General features: G+C 41.1%; 2 protein-coding genes across 3 annotated transcripts; both read left to right on the top strand.

Moving 5' to 3' along the window:
• The first annotated feature begins 1,073 nt into the window (after nt 1-1,073).
• gyg1b (glycogenin 1b) lies at nt 1,074-11,223 on the top strand. 2 transcript variants are annotated; one of them, XM_053860943.1, is made up of 8 exons: nt 1,074-1,238; nt 3,297-3,432; nt 3,518-3,692; nt 3,765-3,927; nt 7,593-7,719; nt 8,742-8,958; nt 9,316-9,354; nt 10,567-11,223. In XM_053860943.1, the coding sequence occupies exons 1-8, from the start codon at nt 1,232-1,234 to the stop codon at nt 10,723-10,725; spliced, it is 1,023 nt and encodes a 340-aa protein (XP_053716918.1). In that variant the 5' UTR covers nt 1,074-1,231; the 3' UTR covers nt 10,726-11,223. The 2 variants fall into 2 exon arrangements, with proteins under 2 accessions (XP_053716918.1, XP_053716919.1); XM_053860944.1 differs by lacking the exon at nt 9,316-9,354.
• A 1,003-nt stretch (nt 11,224-12,226) lies between these two features.
• On the top strand, nt 12,227-15,851 carry bdh1 (3-hydroxybutyrate dehydrogenase, type 1). The gene is made up of 5 exons (XM_053860177.1): nt 12,227-12,452; nt 12,638-12,748; nt 12,835-12,970; nt 13,035-13,187; nt 14,696-15,851. Exons 1-5 carry the CDS (start codon nt 12,240-12,242, stop codon nt 15,151-15,153), a joined length of 1,071 nt encoding a protein of 356 aa, XP_053716152.1. The 5' UTR covers nt 12,227-12,239; the 3' UTR covers nt 15,154-15,851.
• The last annotated feature ends 655 nt before the right edge of the window (nt 15,852-16,506 follow it).

Genomic DNA, 16,506 nt, shown 5'->3' with positions numbered 1-16,506 from the left:
AAGCTATCAGGATCTAGCGGTACTGTAACTATACTAATATTAATAATCAAATGCTTTTATTTAATGAATACAGTAAAAATAATATTGCCAGATTATGGTCATCCTACCATCCATAGTTTTGGACATATGCAACTCATTGGTCAATATGAAATCAACAAAATATAAAAATAAGTGGACTGGAGCTTTCGACTTGAACCCTGCTCATCCTTCTTGGCCAGTGGCAGTGATCCAGCAGCCGAGGCTGGGAATAACATGAAGAACACAGAACTCTCCTTGGTGACTGTTAACACAGTGCCAAATATCTGTCAGTGTCCAGTAAACGCAGCAACAACAACAAAAAATCTGCATGTACACTGAAGCTGAAAATGAATTGATAAATTCCTCAGCTATTTTAAGGAGAATTTCCAAACACTATTCATGCAATATCCCACAGAGTTCAGGTCCAAGGCAAAGCCTTTTTACATCTAACTGTTCTAATGTATTTTTATTTACCGAGTTTATCCTCATGTCTTGGTGTTTAACATTGCTAATCATTGAACGTTAAAAAGGTGCAGCATTCATGAGTTGTTTATTGTTGAGTTTGTGTTTTGTTTGCTTTAAATCACAGCTGTTGATTTCCTAGCCTGCAAATAAATAAAGTGAAGTGAAAATAATGCAGAAGCACAGAAAAAAAAATGCAGAGACATCACTGTAATAGTTGTGTTTCCGTTTATATTGTGCTTCTGAATCCGATGTTGCACAGTTCAATGGGATGAGAGGTCAAATTGAGCTCTAACCTAATTGTTTCCTGTCAGTTGCCATTTCCACCAGCAGATGGAAACAGCGACCAACATTCCACCGGACCGTCAGCAGATCGTCGTCACCTCTTCCGAGCATCGTCTGAGTTAAAATGACCGCAGCGTCAGGCACTACTCTCTGGGAGATTTCCACAGTTATCATTGGGTCAGATTAAAATTGAATCCTTCATTAAAATAAATGACAAACAAAAAGAAAGGCTACCCCGCGTAAACAAGACGTTTGTACTGGTTTTGTCCCACAGAAGTGGGTGAACTCCCTGAACTAATGTGGGGCAGGTGGGTGTGTGGACGGTCACGTGACCTGGCCTGCTGTCACGCGTCTATAAATCCACGTCTGTATATTTAGCCGGCCCTTCGCCGCCACACCGCTCCACCGAGTCGGCTGCACGGCTATTGGCGTCGACTTCTCGCTCCCCGCCGTCATCTTCATCATCATGGCCGGTAAGAAACGTCTCTTTTACCCCTTGAAGCGTCGTCGCTACTGCGCAGCCGCAGAGCTGAAGAGCGACGTGTTGATGAAGTTGCACGGCGATGCAAATGAATTAATCCACATATCACCGGCGATTTTGCATTTTCGACCACAGCGAGTTGTTAGTTAGCTGTCAACAAAATCCGATTGTTTGATCGGTACGTTTATACCGTTATTTTTGTCCTCGACGCGACAGTTCGGCCCGATCATGCGCGGCTGTTTTGACGTATAAATAACCTCGATTGAACGTTTATTTATCGGCGTATTTATGGACAGCGATACTCGTTACTTGTATATGATTTGATCCGCAGACTAAAACACCTCTACATAAGCAACATGTGTGAGCAACCTTGTTTACCTGTATGTTTTAAATCGATTCACATAAACACATTTGGCCCTCTGTACAGTCGTTGTATTAGATCTTGGTGTTTAAAACGAGTGGTTATACATTAGAGTAAGTGGTCCCACACGCTCGGCAATAGTACTGAATACTAGCAAGCAGCCATGTTTGTTACTTGTCTTTTTTTAGGAGAATTTAATGCCAACGTTTTTGTTTTTGTTCACGTTTTACAATTAAGATATGAATATTGTTAGTGGCATTTATCTGAACAGGGCTGGCTTGCTCATCAATGCCATGCTTACTTCAAACATATTTGTATCGATACTTCAACATAGGCTTTCAAACTTGTGTCCACTGCTGGTTCAGTCCCACGCTACATACACAAACACCAGCAGTAAGACTCACCAATAGCAGAAGGGGGTGTCTCTAAAATGCCAAAAAATTTTGCTGGACCGGTGGAATGTTTGTCCAAATAAAACAGTTCAAGCTGAATGGCAAATTCTGGAATAGACTCAACGGTTTCCAGAGGAGCAGAAAAAAAAATTGGCTGTTGTGCATCCAACTCTTTAAATGCAGATCAAATTTTCTGTTTTACCATGGAACCTCTCAAAAGAAAGTTACTGCCCTGACGTGTGCTTTTGGCAGTTGACCGACAAACTTTCCCACCTGCTGTGAAATGGATGTGGAACATAACAGCTCACTAGTGAATGCACAGTGTGTACATTAAACTTAGTAATTAGCTGACAAATGCAATAAAGCGAAACTGCCACTCACAGCCATGACATGAGCAGCAGTGCTAAACAACTGGAATATACCAAACACTTCATTAGGTTTGGGGACGCTGTTTGGCTTAAATGATTATTTAAGAAAGTTGTCCTTTAGTTTTTTTAACAAGTGAGGGAAGGTTGGAAGGAGGCCTGGATTAAGTTCAATATTAATTTAACCTTGGTGAAGCAGAACAGAATCAATGCTCAGAGAGAAACTTATGATCAAAAGCTGCTTATCACTATGTGATGTAACTGTATTCAGTCAAAATATATTAGTAAAAATGTGGTTTTCTTACCAATACAGTATACACAAACATTTTCTGTCCATGAGAGCTTGTCCATTCTTCTCTTACCCTGGTCATGTCAAGCATTACTGAGGGATAGCCAAGCATCCCAGGGCCAGATAGGAAGTACATTCCAACCCAATGTCTCTCTTGCTTACCTAAGTGGAAAAACAATTTTGCTCCAGTCATCTCACCATGTCTGCACTCTCCTCTGTGCTTTCCTTCTATTTAGCTTTGGTGTGAAAGTGTGGAAGAGAAGAAGGATATTTAGATAATTCCGGTTGGTGATAAAAAAAATCCTTCTTTGAAAGTCTTTTTTAACAGTGCACTGTAAACACAACTCTAATTTATTGAAATAGATTTGATGTAAAAGTGACACACCATTTGTTCATTATTATTTTTTAGTATACCACAGCAATAATGTGAAATATCTCGATCCTTGGAAACGACAAAGGTGTGACAGGGGTTTGCATGGAACCGACCATAATAACCTCCTAAACCTGTCTTTGGTTCATTGTGATGATCTATCCTTGCACCCCAAGTTGGACAGCTCTCAACGCTTCAAGGCTGGTCTAGATTATCAAGACGTCTCCAAACATAGGTACATTGTGCTCGATCACGTGTTTGTCTTTTGGGCAGATGAGGCTTTTGTCACACTTGCCACCAATGACAGCTATGCCAAGGGGGCCATGGTTTTGGGAGAATCCTTGAGAGGCCACCATACAACAAGGAAGTTGGCGGTTCTCATTGGTCCACATGTGTCAGAGCAATTCCAGTAAGAACACATGACTCTACGTTTGTAAATGACACATGCATTGTTCCACAGCTGACAGCTTTTGTTGGTGTATCTGCTTCTACAGGTCGGTGCTAAAGCAGATCTACGATGAGGTGAAGCTGGTGAACGTGCTGGACAGTGGTGACACGGCACACCTGGCGATGATGAAAAGACCTGAGTTGGGTGTCACCTTCACCAAGCTACACTGCTGGACGCTGACGCATTACTCCAAGTGTGTTTTCTTGGATGCAGACACGTTGGTGAGCCGCAAACACAATGATTGTACTTTGTACTGTAAGGTACTTTGAAGTAAATTAGGATTTCTTTCCAAGGCGCTTTCAAATGTTGATGAGCTTTTCGACAGAGAAGAACTATCAGCAGCTCCAGATCCTGGCTGGCCTGACTGCTTCAACTCCGGCGTGTTTGTTTTCCATCCCTCAGAGGAGACGTACAACAAACTGCTGCAGTACAGTACAGAACAAGGCAGCTTTGATGGTGAGTTCAGAGAGACACTTCTCAACTGCTGCAGTCATGTTGGCTGCTTTAGTTGACGGACGACTAAACAAACGGTATCATAGTTTTAATAGATACTCTAGATGATAACTGGTGTTACAATGCTGTTTAAGTTAGATTCTATGTTTGGTGACATCACTACATGCCTGGGGTTTTGTTGCTACGATTTATAGTGGATTACTGAGAATTACGGCAGTATCCAGAGAGTTTTTAACAGTACTTAAATCAGCCATATACACATTTTAATCCCTCAAAAGGACTCATCTTTATTCTATAATGCGTCTTCAACACCAACTGACTGGTCTTTTTCAATCGTAATTATTGGTGAATATGAATATGAAACGTTTTCAGAACTACACTTGCATACAATTACATTGTCTTAAGTCAAATATGTATCTGGATTATGAAGTGGGAAAACAAAACAATACTTTAGCATTGTGCCCATTTATTGGTCCAAGAACTAATGTTAATATTATACTCTATAGCCTCCAGTAAAATGGAAATATTTTGAAAAAGTCTTGGTTAACCAAGGAATGTGAGTACCTTAATTTTATTGAATTTGCCGAAACCACAGAGAACTGGATGCTTGTTGAGATTTTCTGACAAAGATTTCTTCAGTTATATATATTCACCGGCCTATGCCTCAAAAGTTAAGTCATTTGTAAAGTCACAAAGTTACATAGTACATGTTTTGCACTCTAAATTACTAGTTCAAGACATACCTTTCACCACATGCTGACGACAGATGAGGATGATGTTTAACTTCAGGGGCACACCGTCTGTATAGTGCCCCTTTGTTTACTGTTTAACAGACCTGCATTTGAAGGAAACAGGGTTTACAAAACGCATAAAGCAGATGTAGAATGAAGTCAGAAGTCAAATGTTTTGGGCCCTAAAATCATTGACGTTTTGGTAACATCATGCCAAATAGATCTTTCGCGCTGAGTGAGGTCTTTATGGACTTTGCTGCCTGTAGACAAGACTCTTCTCACAGACTGTCCAACCCGTAACATTTCATTCTCAAGAGCAAACTCGGGTGGGGTAGTGGATGAATTTGAGAGTCCCTAATTGACATTCAACGAGTGACCTTCCTTGGGCGTACTGTACTGTAGGTGAATTTCAGTCATAAGAGGCTTCCACAAGCTCTCTAGTCGTCTGTTGGACCGAGGTAGGAAGAAAACAGTTCTCCTCAGAAATCAAACCAAGAAGCACCACTTTATTTCAAGTACGTATGAGTTTGATTCAGCAGTATCTGACTGCAGCATTGCACTTCTAGTATTACCATTTCAGTGCCGCCGTTTTAGCGGTGAATTGGGCAGAGCTGCATGTTTTTATTTGGGGAAACAACAGAATATAAAACATGGTTTGTTAAAACACCACAATCTGGCATTAACTAAATGGCTTTATTTACATTTTATAAAATGTGGCAATTCAAAGGCCATCTACAGAAAACATATTCAGCAAAACAAGGGGCTTCACCATGGCCGCGGAGCCCCGCCCACTGCCAGTGCTGTAACAATGCAGCTAGATGTCCTATCTTTCTTTCTTCTTATCTTTTAATTTGATGACATGGTCATAGCCATGTCATCCATTTCATGCAGTGCTGTCAGTCATGATCACTATCAAAAAAAAAAAAAAAGTGTCTTGCTTATGAGCAACAGAGTCACACATCACTTTGTTGTTTGGCCTTAATGCAGCTCATAATGTAATGATTTAACAAGGTTTATCTATCTTTCCAGGAGGCAAACATCATCTGTTGCCACATAAAGTAGTGGAAAAACAACAAAAGTCATTTAGCCCTGCAGTTTTTCAATCGACCTTACAAAATAAACCATCCTCGTTCATCTTCTCCACTGCATAACAAGCTTTGTCTCTGGCTCTAAGAGACTACAATAAAAGTCATTTGTTTGACAGGGTGCTCTAACAGCCTAAAACAGTAGTAAAAACTAAAATAAATGTGAAATAAACAGCAAGCTGTAGCAAGAGCTGGGAACCTTCCTGTCAGCATCACTGAACCTCTTTAACAATCCAGACACTGTTGTGCGACACCCCTAAAGAAACCCCATCGACACAAACACCAATTAGTTTTACCATCGATGCCAGTTCCGCTGAAAATTGTCTGCTCTGTGCCAACAGTAACATGACAAAGGCTTTCCAGTTGGGAGACTTGCACAACATTTAAAGTGACTTGGGCTCTTGTTTCAATTATTAAGTAATATCTGAAGGTGACTGCAGAAGCTCTATTCCTGCTGGCACTTGGATTTATTTATAGCACACTAGTGTCTTTCATGTGCGCTGGGATGTGAGTTAAAGTTGCTTTGACCTTTTGGCATTTCTGCTGTGTTAGAGTCGCTGTGCTTGTACTTGGGAAGTATAGAAAAACTGGATTGTGTGGGCAAAACGCTCCTTTTATAGAGTCCAGTACACCCTGCAGGCAAATTTGATGCCACGTCACATCAAGCTCCACTTCATCCCTTCATAGTAAACATTCAGGTTTTAATCCCATCTGTCTGAAACAGGTTTGAATAAGTCGTTTACCCACTTGTAAGTCTCTGACTGTCACATTTGTCCTGAGCCTGTATTAGACCACAACAGTAGCAGGGTTTAATCTGACCCAGTTGCATCGGGATCCTCTTTGTGTTCATGTACTAGGTGCTGCCAAATTCCAAATTGAGTAAACTACTCGTGGCTGTCCGGAAAGTCCATGAGAGTTAGTGTTGGAAAAATTCAGAATGAAATTGTCTATGGGGCGATGAATATGTTCTTGCCAGATGAGTCAATACAAAAAATATTATTAAAGATTTTTTTTTTCCTATTTTATTTGTGTTTTATTCACATGTATTTTTCCTTGCATTAACACATCTACAACCACTTCAGTGGTCTTTTCTGCGGCCACGTCAGTGAAAGAAATGATGACCTGCTGGAAGGGTATCAATTGAAACATCTGAAACAAAGCAACATCTTTTAAAGGCTGTGAACACAACTGAATCTGCATAGATACAGAAGTACAGGGGGAAAGAACTGTACTTCACAACAAAGCACCTGCAGGCACATCATTATCTCTGCCCAGGGTGGAGGTTATCCATGCTGTTGGTTTGTCTGTGTTAGTAAGTTGTAACTTGTAAAGAACTATCCAGATTTGGATTACATTTTCAGGATATACATGTAATGTGACACTTTTGCAGTGATGCGGCTCTCCATCTGTATCCAGGATTTTTTAAATGGTATATTTAATATTGTCATCAACATTTGCACTAGAATGGTTTAAGATCCAGGAGTTGTTTGTTTTTAGGGGCACATTGTCATTGGGAGGTCGTGACAGCTCACAGATGGTGGAGAGTTTGTAAAAACATTAGGACATAAATTATGTGCACTTAACTTGACCTCAGATTCTAATAGAAGTCGCAGCACACTTTGTGTAGATGCTCCTTTATTGGTCTTCTTTTCAGTATGTATGAGTCAGTAAGTATTCAGGTGCCCTGTCAATGTTATGTTGGTCAAGACAAATTGATGAAAAGGCTGTGGCAGGACCAAGTTCTCATGCCATCATTCTCTCTCTCTGAATGTTTTCATTCTCATGTTGCCAAATGTATATGACCACCAATGTTTGATATGAACCGCGCACAAACACATTTCCTCTCTGACAGGTGGAGACCAGGGAGTTCTGAATGGCTACTTCAGTAACTGGGCGACATCGGACATATCCAGACGCCTCCCCTTCATCTACAACTTGAGCAGTGTGGCCATCTACACCTACATGCCAGCGTTCCTGAAGTGAGTCCGTCTGTGTGACACGCAGTGTCGAGATGTAAGCAGATACGCAGATGAATGTGCAGTCACGCGCTGGCATGACATCAGGTTACGAAGCGACACAAGCAGCAAGATTCTGGCAGCTCTGGAGGAGCATTAGCCAACAGGCAACAGGTCTAGGTTTGGATTTCCAGCCTGAGCTCCCCCAACAGCTGATTGCTTATCCCAGAATAGTAGTGTTATTTAAAGATTTCATGTTTTTCCATAGACCCCATCCAATTGTGTCAGAAGAAATCTCTGAGAGGAGCATTTGCATGTTCTGGAAGCCTGATAAGTGACGTCAGCAGCACTGATTTTCTGGAAGTCATTGACAACATAACAGACAATGACTTTATTTTAACCTATTACAACGTGCACGTGTGGTTACAATATTTTATAGCTGCGACATGATACAGGATTCCTTGTCAAATATTTTTTGGGCGCTAAAATGTATCAGATTTGGCAACAACAATGAACTATGGGCAGCTGTTTGTGGCACATTTGTCTTTGTGTTTTCACCCACAATGTCTGTGCTCTTCAGAATGATATTAAGATTGAGACAAAAATCCTTCAGTACTGCAACATGGTCACTTTCTGAGCGGAAGGACTTTCTTTCTTCAATGGACATTTAGATTATTTTTTTTTTTTTTGCAAAATCACTTAAAAGTCTTATGGTGGAGTTTCATGTTTTAATAATGCTGAGATTCATACAAACAATTACTCGCTCACACATCCATCTGGAGAAAGCCACGTCCATTTGGAGAACTGAGCGTTCCCGAGAAACACAACTACAGCACCTGGTTCAAAGTCAGTCATGCAATCTCATCAAAACAGAACATCTAGAAAACTTCTTTCAATGAAATCCATCTGTATTCGACAGCAGACACATTTTGACTCCCCCCTCGCTCCCTCTTTTATTGAAACCATTGTGAATCCTTCTTTGTTATTATTTTTTTTTGTCTTGACCATGTGCTGCGGCTCTAACCTACCACCATGGCTTGTTTCAGGTATGGTCGCGATGCAAAGATTGTCCACTTCCTTGGACAGACTAAACCATGGAACTATACGTACGATCCAAAAACAAAGCAAATGTCCAGGGATGTGCACGAAGGAAGTGCACATCCCAACTTCTTGCTGGAATGGTGGAGGTTGTACTCCAGCAACGTGGTGCCAAAGCTGCAGGAGCAATACGGAGAACAGCCCTTCCACTCCGGCTGTGTTGAGGTGAATAATCTTAAGGTTCATCCTGCCGCTAAAAGCGGATATAGAATAACTGTGTGAAATCAATCATCCATCAACAGCTCATGTCATGGAGCATTGCATGTGGCTTAACATCTTCCTTTCTCGGAGGTGTTCAGAGTGTGACATTGCTATAGAACAAATGGAGAGCCGACCCATCTTGTCATCACGCTCCTTTTGGCTTACAGCATAGCTATCACAAAAGTCATCAGCATTTGTTTTCTTCAGATGTTCTTTCATTGCTTTACAGTCAGAGGGTGCGGTATGGACCTTGTGTATGGTTGTATAAAGTATTCCGTTCAATGTCTTTCTAACATGTTCTCAATTCAATGTTTTATGAAGTTCCAGTACGGTGAGATGGTAACATTGACAGATACACAGGTATGAGGATTTGTTATCGACATCCAATCGAATGCATCTTGATCATGCTGCGTGCTTTTTCAGAAGTTGAAATGTTGGTGAATAAATGTGGGACTCAAATACCAATTCATGTTTCAGGGTGCAACACGTAACAGGTGCACACGCACCCGTGTGCACCCCATTGTTCAGGCATGCAGCTCATTTTCTAGCCGAGGGCACTTGAACACCTAAACTCTTCTGTGCGTTTCAAACAAAATGATTGTGTTGTACTTGGATGCCGAATACATGTTAAACTAAACTCACTTCCTCTGTCATGGAAAATGCAAAATGTTTCTGGTGCAAAGCTTAAACTGTTTAAACGAGTACAACGAGAGTCTAGTTCTATGACCAACATTTCAACTCTGACAACAAGAGACATTACACTGTCGCGCCCTGGCGGTCATTTGTGTGCATGACATTACTAGTCCATCACTCTTCTGTGTTGTCTTGATGTCGTCATGGAAACAATAGGTAGAACGTTCAGTTGAAATTGAAAGGAACGAATAAAAAGAAAAATCTGAGAAGCTGGTACTTTGTAATTCTACCAACCTCTATTTCATTTTCTACATTCATTTTTAACAATGTTATGATCAGAACTAAACTTGCTATTATTTATCTATACTGCCATTATTTATCATTGACCGTTGTTTAGTCACTTTTATTCTGTGGTGCTGAGAGTCGAACTATGTGACACCCCAGTCAACACGCGCTCACAATGAATGTGCTGGCAGCCTCTCAGATATTGAGCTGGGCCAAGTGGGCTGAGACCGGGATACCAATGTGGGCCCCACAGGGGATCGAAGCATTTGAATTAGAGTTAAATTGAATCCAAACTAAATTGAATCGCAACCTAAAGAAGTCACATGAAGTCATGATGTTCTGAACAATGCCCAGCCCTAATGGCAAGGCTTCCTGACAGACACTCCAAAAAATGTTGGCAAGCAAAGGAACCTAAACGGCCATTGAGTCCAGTCATTTTTGTGGCTCCACTCCAACAATGGATCCACTATTAACATTACTAAAATAAGGATTTAATGACTTAAACACAGACCATTGTGCATGATTCAAATTTTCACCAACCCATTGTTTTAAACTGAATTTTTTGTGAAGTTTGAAGTTTTGTGCATGTGCGCTTTGTTATTCCCGTATTTATATTTGACGTTTGTTATTTTCTTTTCTTGTTGTTTCGCTCAGAAGGAAAGCATCTCCTGGCAAGCGCAACCTCAAGCATCAGCAGAAAATGTGTTGTCCTCGGTGGAACGGAAGCAGAAATGGGAACAGGGTCAGGCGGACTACATGGGAAGAGACTCGTTTGACAACATCCAGCAGAAGCTTGATACTTTCCTCAAATGAATGAGAGATGAAGCAGAGTATAAAGCAAGCACTTTTGAGTGTCATGGACTGATCCCAACAGTGTTCATGATGACGTTTGGTCACCTACCTTTTTTTTCTCATCTCGGGTTAGTTGAGTCGCACAATCACAACTTCCAGTTTACTCCAGAAACACTGTTGATAAAAAAAAAAAGAGAAATATATTTGAGGAAAATAATGTGAATGAAATGCGCACACTCCTCACATGAACGATTTCCAACAAAAAATATATATATTCAAAGAGTTTTTTTATTGTTAAATATTTATCCTTTTTAAGAAAGCAGATGTGAATTGCGCGAACAAGTATTAACGGGCTACAAACTTAGTTTGGTCAGCCGTAGCTGTGCCTTTACGACACTCTTTTGTCCTCCCTCGTCTTTACTGCCACTGCTTGTGTTGCTGGGTTATAGGATTTATAAGCTGTTTCACATGGACGTTTGCTGTATCACAGAGTTTTACATCTGAAGAATAAAGACTCTATTTGGCATATTAAATCAGCTCATGTGTCACAAGTGATCTAATGCAACACAACTTCACCTTTAGACTGTTATTGATGATGAATTTACACACATACACTGAAATTATTCTCTCATCTGGATCCTGTCTAGAATTAATTATTTGCAGAGAAATATAAATAATCCCTAACTCGAAACAATTGTGATTTTAAATGAAGCCTTTTTATCATTCAAATTCAGTTTTGTATTCTAATGCCTTATTTTCACTCCCATATAATCACTTTCAATTACACGCTAGTTCAATTCAGTTTTTTTCTGACATAGATGAAATGGAACTACAATAAATAAGAACATTTATAAGTTATTTGATAAATGTCTGACTTTGAATACAGAACAAATCAATATAACCACTGTTGGAGACAACCAGACAATTATTATTCATTCATTCATTATTCAGTACTGATATGTATATTTGCACAAGACTAATTTAACTTACATTAAGAAATGAAACGTTAGATATATGGCTAAAATATTTTTCTTATTCAAAATCCACAAGGAACACAATGACAAGTAGTAGAACTAGAATGCATCCGGACTTTTATTCTTTCAGTTTCCGGTTTCCACGAGAGTCGCAACGAACGTGAGATGTCTACCCTCCTTGCACTTCCGCTTCGTTTAACGCGCGGTTATTCATCAGAACAAACCGTGTTTTAGTTGAAGCAAATGAATTCAAAGTGAAATACTATATGGAACCTTCCTGTTTTAACTTTAGTCACATAAGCAACACGCTGAAGGGAAACTGAATTTTCAAATTCTGCTCAACTGGCACAATAAAAGTGTTTCGCTAGTGCAATTGGATTTGCGCGTCGACTTCATTGGCTCGACATTTTTTTTAACACTGCGTCGTCATGATACCCACAGTCGGTCCGTAGCTTTAACAGAGCAGGATGATGCTGTGGAGCCGGGGGCGTGCCGTGACCCCGCTGCAGGGGATGTAGCCCGCCTCGCCTGGAAAGTAAACACACACACCACTCCATCAAGATGGCTCCGCCGTCTCGGGTCCGAGTGGCACTTCTGGTGTCATTCTCGGTGTTCCTCACCGTCGTGTTGGGCTTCGGACTTCCAACCCTCTTAAACGCCGGCATTAGGATCTTGGGGTTACAAGAAACGAGCGTGACGGAGTGTATAGTTGTCCTGTACTTAGTTTTTGTGCTGTACATCGCGACGCCTCGAATTCCAAGAGGACAAGTGCAGGTGATGGACATCGACTGACGTCTCGTTATTGTAATGCTTGTTGTATAGGCGCACTGCCAATCAGCACTTGATAGAAATATGTTCCGAATATTGACATTATGTCCACATCCTGATCGTACAACTGGTAGAGCTCAAGCCACTTGAATAATAATATTAATCTGAATTCTGTTTTTATTGACCTGCAGGTGAGAGGAAAAGCCGTATTGATCACAGGTTGTGACCGTGGTTTTGGTCATGAACTGGCCAAACATATGCACAAAGTTGGATTTAAAGTCTTCGCTGGATGCCTGTTAAAGGTGCATTTGCTGAACAAAAAAATGTATTACGACAATAAATGGGGTGCATCATAACCTTGCAATTCTCACCTTGTCCACTATTGCAGGCTGAAAAGGGTGAAGGTGCGAAGAAGCTGGAGGAATTGTGCTCTGATCGCATGAAGGTTCTGCAGCTGGACGTCTGCAGTCAAGAGCAGGTGGACCGGGCAGTGGAGTACATCCAGGACAACCTGGAGAACTCAGGTAAATACTACGTTTGATTTTGTTCCTAACAATCTTATGAACGTGTTTGCCTTTGCTGTTGCAGGTCTGTGGGCGGTCATAAATAACGCCTCCTTGTCCACATTCGGGGAGGTGGAGTTCACCTCGATGGACACCTACAAGCAAGTGTCGGAGGTCAACCTGTGGGGCACCATCAGGGTCACCAACGCTGTTCTGCCCCTGATCCGCAGGGCTAGAGGTCGGTCCGCCACTTGTTAGGTTACAACAAGACATAAGAACTGTGGCAGTTTACTTGTGGATTTCATTGCTTTGAGATGCTGGGGATTATCATTGCAGAACAGTAAATACTTATCACATGGTTTATGCTTGGAATGTTTCGCGTAGAAGTACAGGCTGACTGAAACAAAACAGGCTAAAACATCAGCTAGCATCTCATTCTTGGAGGAAACATTGATGTGTCATTTGACCAAGAAGCTGCAACGTCTTTGTAGAACTGAAGAAAGCCTACGACAGTGGAGCGTAGCTCTGTTTGAGGAGCTTCATGGAAGTACATGAGGGTGTGTAAGCGGGCAGAAAGAGTGGTGAGTTGTGCTGCAGGAGTGACAGCAGGATGGGAGTTGGATTACATCAGGGATCAGATCTCAGGCCCTTCTTATTTGCTATGGTGATGAATACATGTGTGATCAAGAGGGAGTGCACCGGATTTGGAGTCAATCGTTAATGGACAGAGATGAGGGGAGGTGAAGAGGTGACTCATAAGGAGCCCTGGAAATGACATGCATGACTTAATTTAATCTTGTTATCACCGGATTTTGTGAATAAAGCTCTTTGTACTATCAGTTATTTGTGGGAGGGCAAGTGCCATGCACTGAGAGTGGCTGATCAGCTTTTATTTTTCATTTAGATATGACTCTCACGGAGATTCTGTGTAGCTTAGCCACATGCAGCATTATTTGGAGTAGAAGGCACTTCACTGACTTTGCAGACAGTGAATGAATGTATTGACAAACAGCTCCGAAGCCATGGGAGACATAGTGGTTGGTAGGTGGATATATACAACATGCTTCGCCAGAGAGGCAGTTATGCCTGCGCTTACATTTACAATTGTATATTGAGATAAAAATTATTTTTGAGATAGTAATTATCAGGAAATAAAAAAAATTAATAAAAGACATCACATCCAAAAAAATACAAGCATGTCACTTCTCTGGCAGAATCACACGATAAAAAATAAAATTAAATTAAAAAAAAATAAATTATATAGTATAAATAAATAATAAATATAGTGAAGCCAAGCTATGTTTAATAATATCCATTCAGTATGATGAGCAGTTTTTCAACACCACATTTCAACATGAAAAACTATCTTTAGAAGTTAACTACTTAACTACAGACACGTAAATATATATTTGTAAAAAGAGCTATTTTTCTTTTTTACCTTATTAATTACTATATATTCATATATATAATGTTGTTCATTTGAATTTGAAGTCTATAATCCACCTAGGAAGCTATCAAGTGTCTTTAGGTAAGACCTAACCCCCCTATGGGAACCATGGTTTCAGAGCCTGAGTTGAAACTGCTAGTGACCAAGACGGAGGAGATCAGAAGCGAGTACATCAGAGGGACAGCTCACGTGGAGAAGTTTGGAGATGAATAGGGAGCCTGCACGGTCACCATATTATGTAGCCCAGTCACTTACTGATGCCTGTCACTTAACATGATCCACACTGTGCTTCACGACAGGTCGGGTGGTGAACCTCGCCAGCGTGTACGGCAGGATGGGAAACGCCATGAGGTCGTCTTACTGTGTGTCTAAATACGGCGTTGAAGCCTTCTCTGATTGCCTTCGCCATGAGATGAAGAACTGGGGAGTTAAAGTGTCCATTGTTGAACTGGGTTACTTCAAAGTGAGCCGGGAAACTTTGGCCAGCACGAGCACCAGACTGTGGAGCGAGGCCACCGCCGGTGTGAAGGAGGACTACGGGATGGCACACTTTGAGCAGCAGATGGCGTTGATGCGTTCCCAGTGCAGCAGCGGCAGCGGACAGATGGACGTGGCCTCGGTTCTGGAGGACATTACTGACGCGGTGGTCTCCAAACATCCCTACACCAGATACACCCCCTGTGAGCCACACTGCTGGATCCGCGTGCAGCTGACGACTCACCTCCCCGCTGCTGTCACTGACTTCTTCTACTCGTAGAGTTGTTTGTCTTTTAGCTCTCAAATTACAGCCGACGTATTCCTCAACTTTGAAGTGCAACTTGATGTATTCCTTAACACTTGAAATCAACCCTTACTTTGCCTTAATGAGTCTTTTCATCCGAGCTGTTGCCGATAAGAACTGTAGTGCTGATTTCCAATCGAGTTGAAATTCTATTCTAGCATCAGCGAAATAATGGTGACCAGAGGTCACGAGTTTGACCTCTCTTAAGAATTACATTATCTGTGGAAAAGCCTGTGTTTAACATTGCGTCTTTCACTGCATAATATCCCTTCTGACCCAATACACATGTAGACATTGCATCGACACTAAATCTGACTGATAATCCAAGTAATGTGTTGCCTCGGAGGTTACACCAATACTTTGGGCACAGCCCCAAACTCCCAATGTAACAAAGAGAGCCGTGGTGAAAAAGACCCTTAGTTCACTAAGTTTTAGAATTGGTTGTGAAAATGAATTCACAGGTTAGACTTCCATTTCTGGTGTGTGAGTACTGATACTGATAATGGACAGTTTCTGTCAGTGAGACTGTCAGTGTGTGGTCATGTGTACGTTCGCACAAACTCACTTTCTCTGATTTTGTACAGCACTCGTGTAAACCAACAGAGCATTTGTATATTTTTAACATGTAATGTTCAGCGTCAGTTTCAAGAATTCTTTCAAATAAAATGTGGTGCCTCGCAAATGTGACCAGCCCAATGAATCTAGTAGTAGTAGTAGTAGTAATCGTAAGCGACCGGCAGGGGGCGCCTCAGTATCAGCCATCAGAGCACAGACGATCAGCCGGCAAAACTTCCTCCGTCAGACATCAGTCATTCCATCGTCTGCGGAAAAATGCAAGTCACATTCTTTCTCCATGCGGGATCCAAAAATAAATGGACGACAGCCTAAAAAAAAAAAAAAAAAAGATACGACATGTTTCACCAAGGCTTGTTTGACGGTCTGATGTCACGTCCGCAACACGAATTGTGAGTTCACAATAAATCATAATTCGTAACCATTCAATACAGATTCAACAGACCGTGAGTCATTTCCTGAAAGCAATTGTGTCAAATAGAATAATGTATTTACTTAACAGTCAATAGCCAACATTGTTTTAACATAAGCCTTGCGTTTCATTGAAGTAGGCGAATTTCACACTCAAATATCTTTGTGGTTAGTTTTAAAATAGTTGTTGTCCTTCTAACAGAGACAGACTATCATTGCATTCCCTTCTGCCTCAATATTTTAGTCTCTTTTCTGTTTAATTTCCAGATTATTTCATTATTATTGGATAGAAAACTGCTGAAATGTGAAGCTTGAGTGATGTGTTTGCTGTCATGACTGACATGC

Source organism: Synchiropus splendidus, chromosome 3 (genome assembly GCF_027744825.2).
Source record: "Synchiropus splendidus isolate RoL2022-P1 chromosome 3, RoL_Sspl_1.0, whole genome shotgun sequence".
Taxonomy (NCBI): Eukaryota; Metazoa; Chordata; class Actinopteri; order Syngnathiformes; family Callionymidae; genus Synchiropus; species Synchiropus splendidus.
Note: the sequence above shows the minus strand (reverse complement) of the source record. Positions and strands in the feature narration are given on the sequence as shown.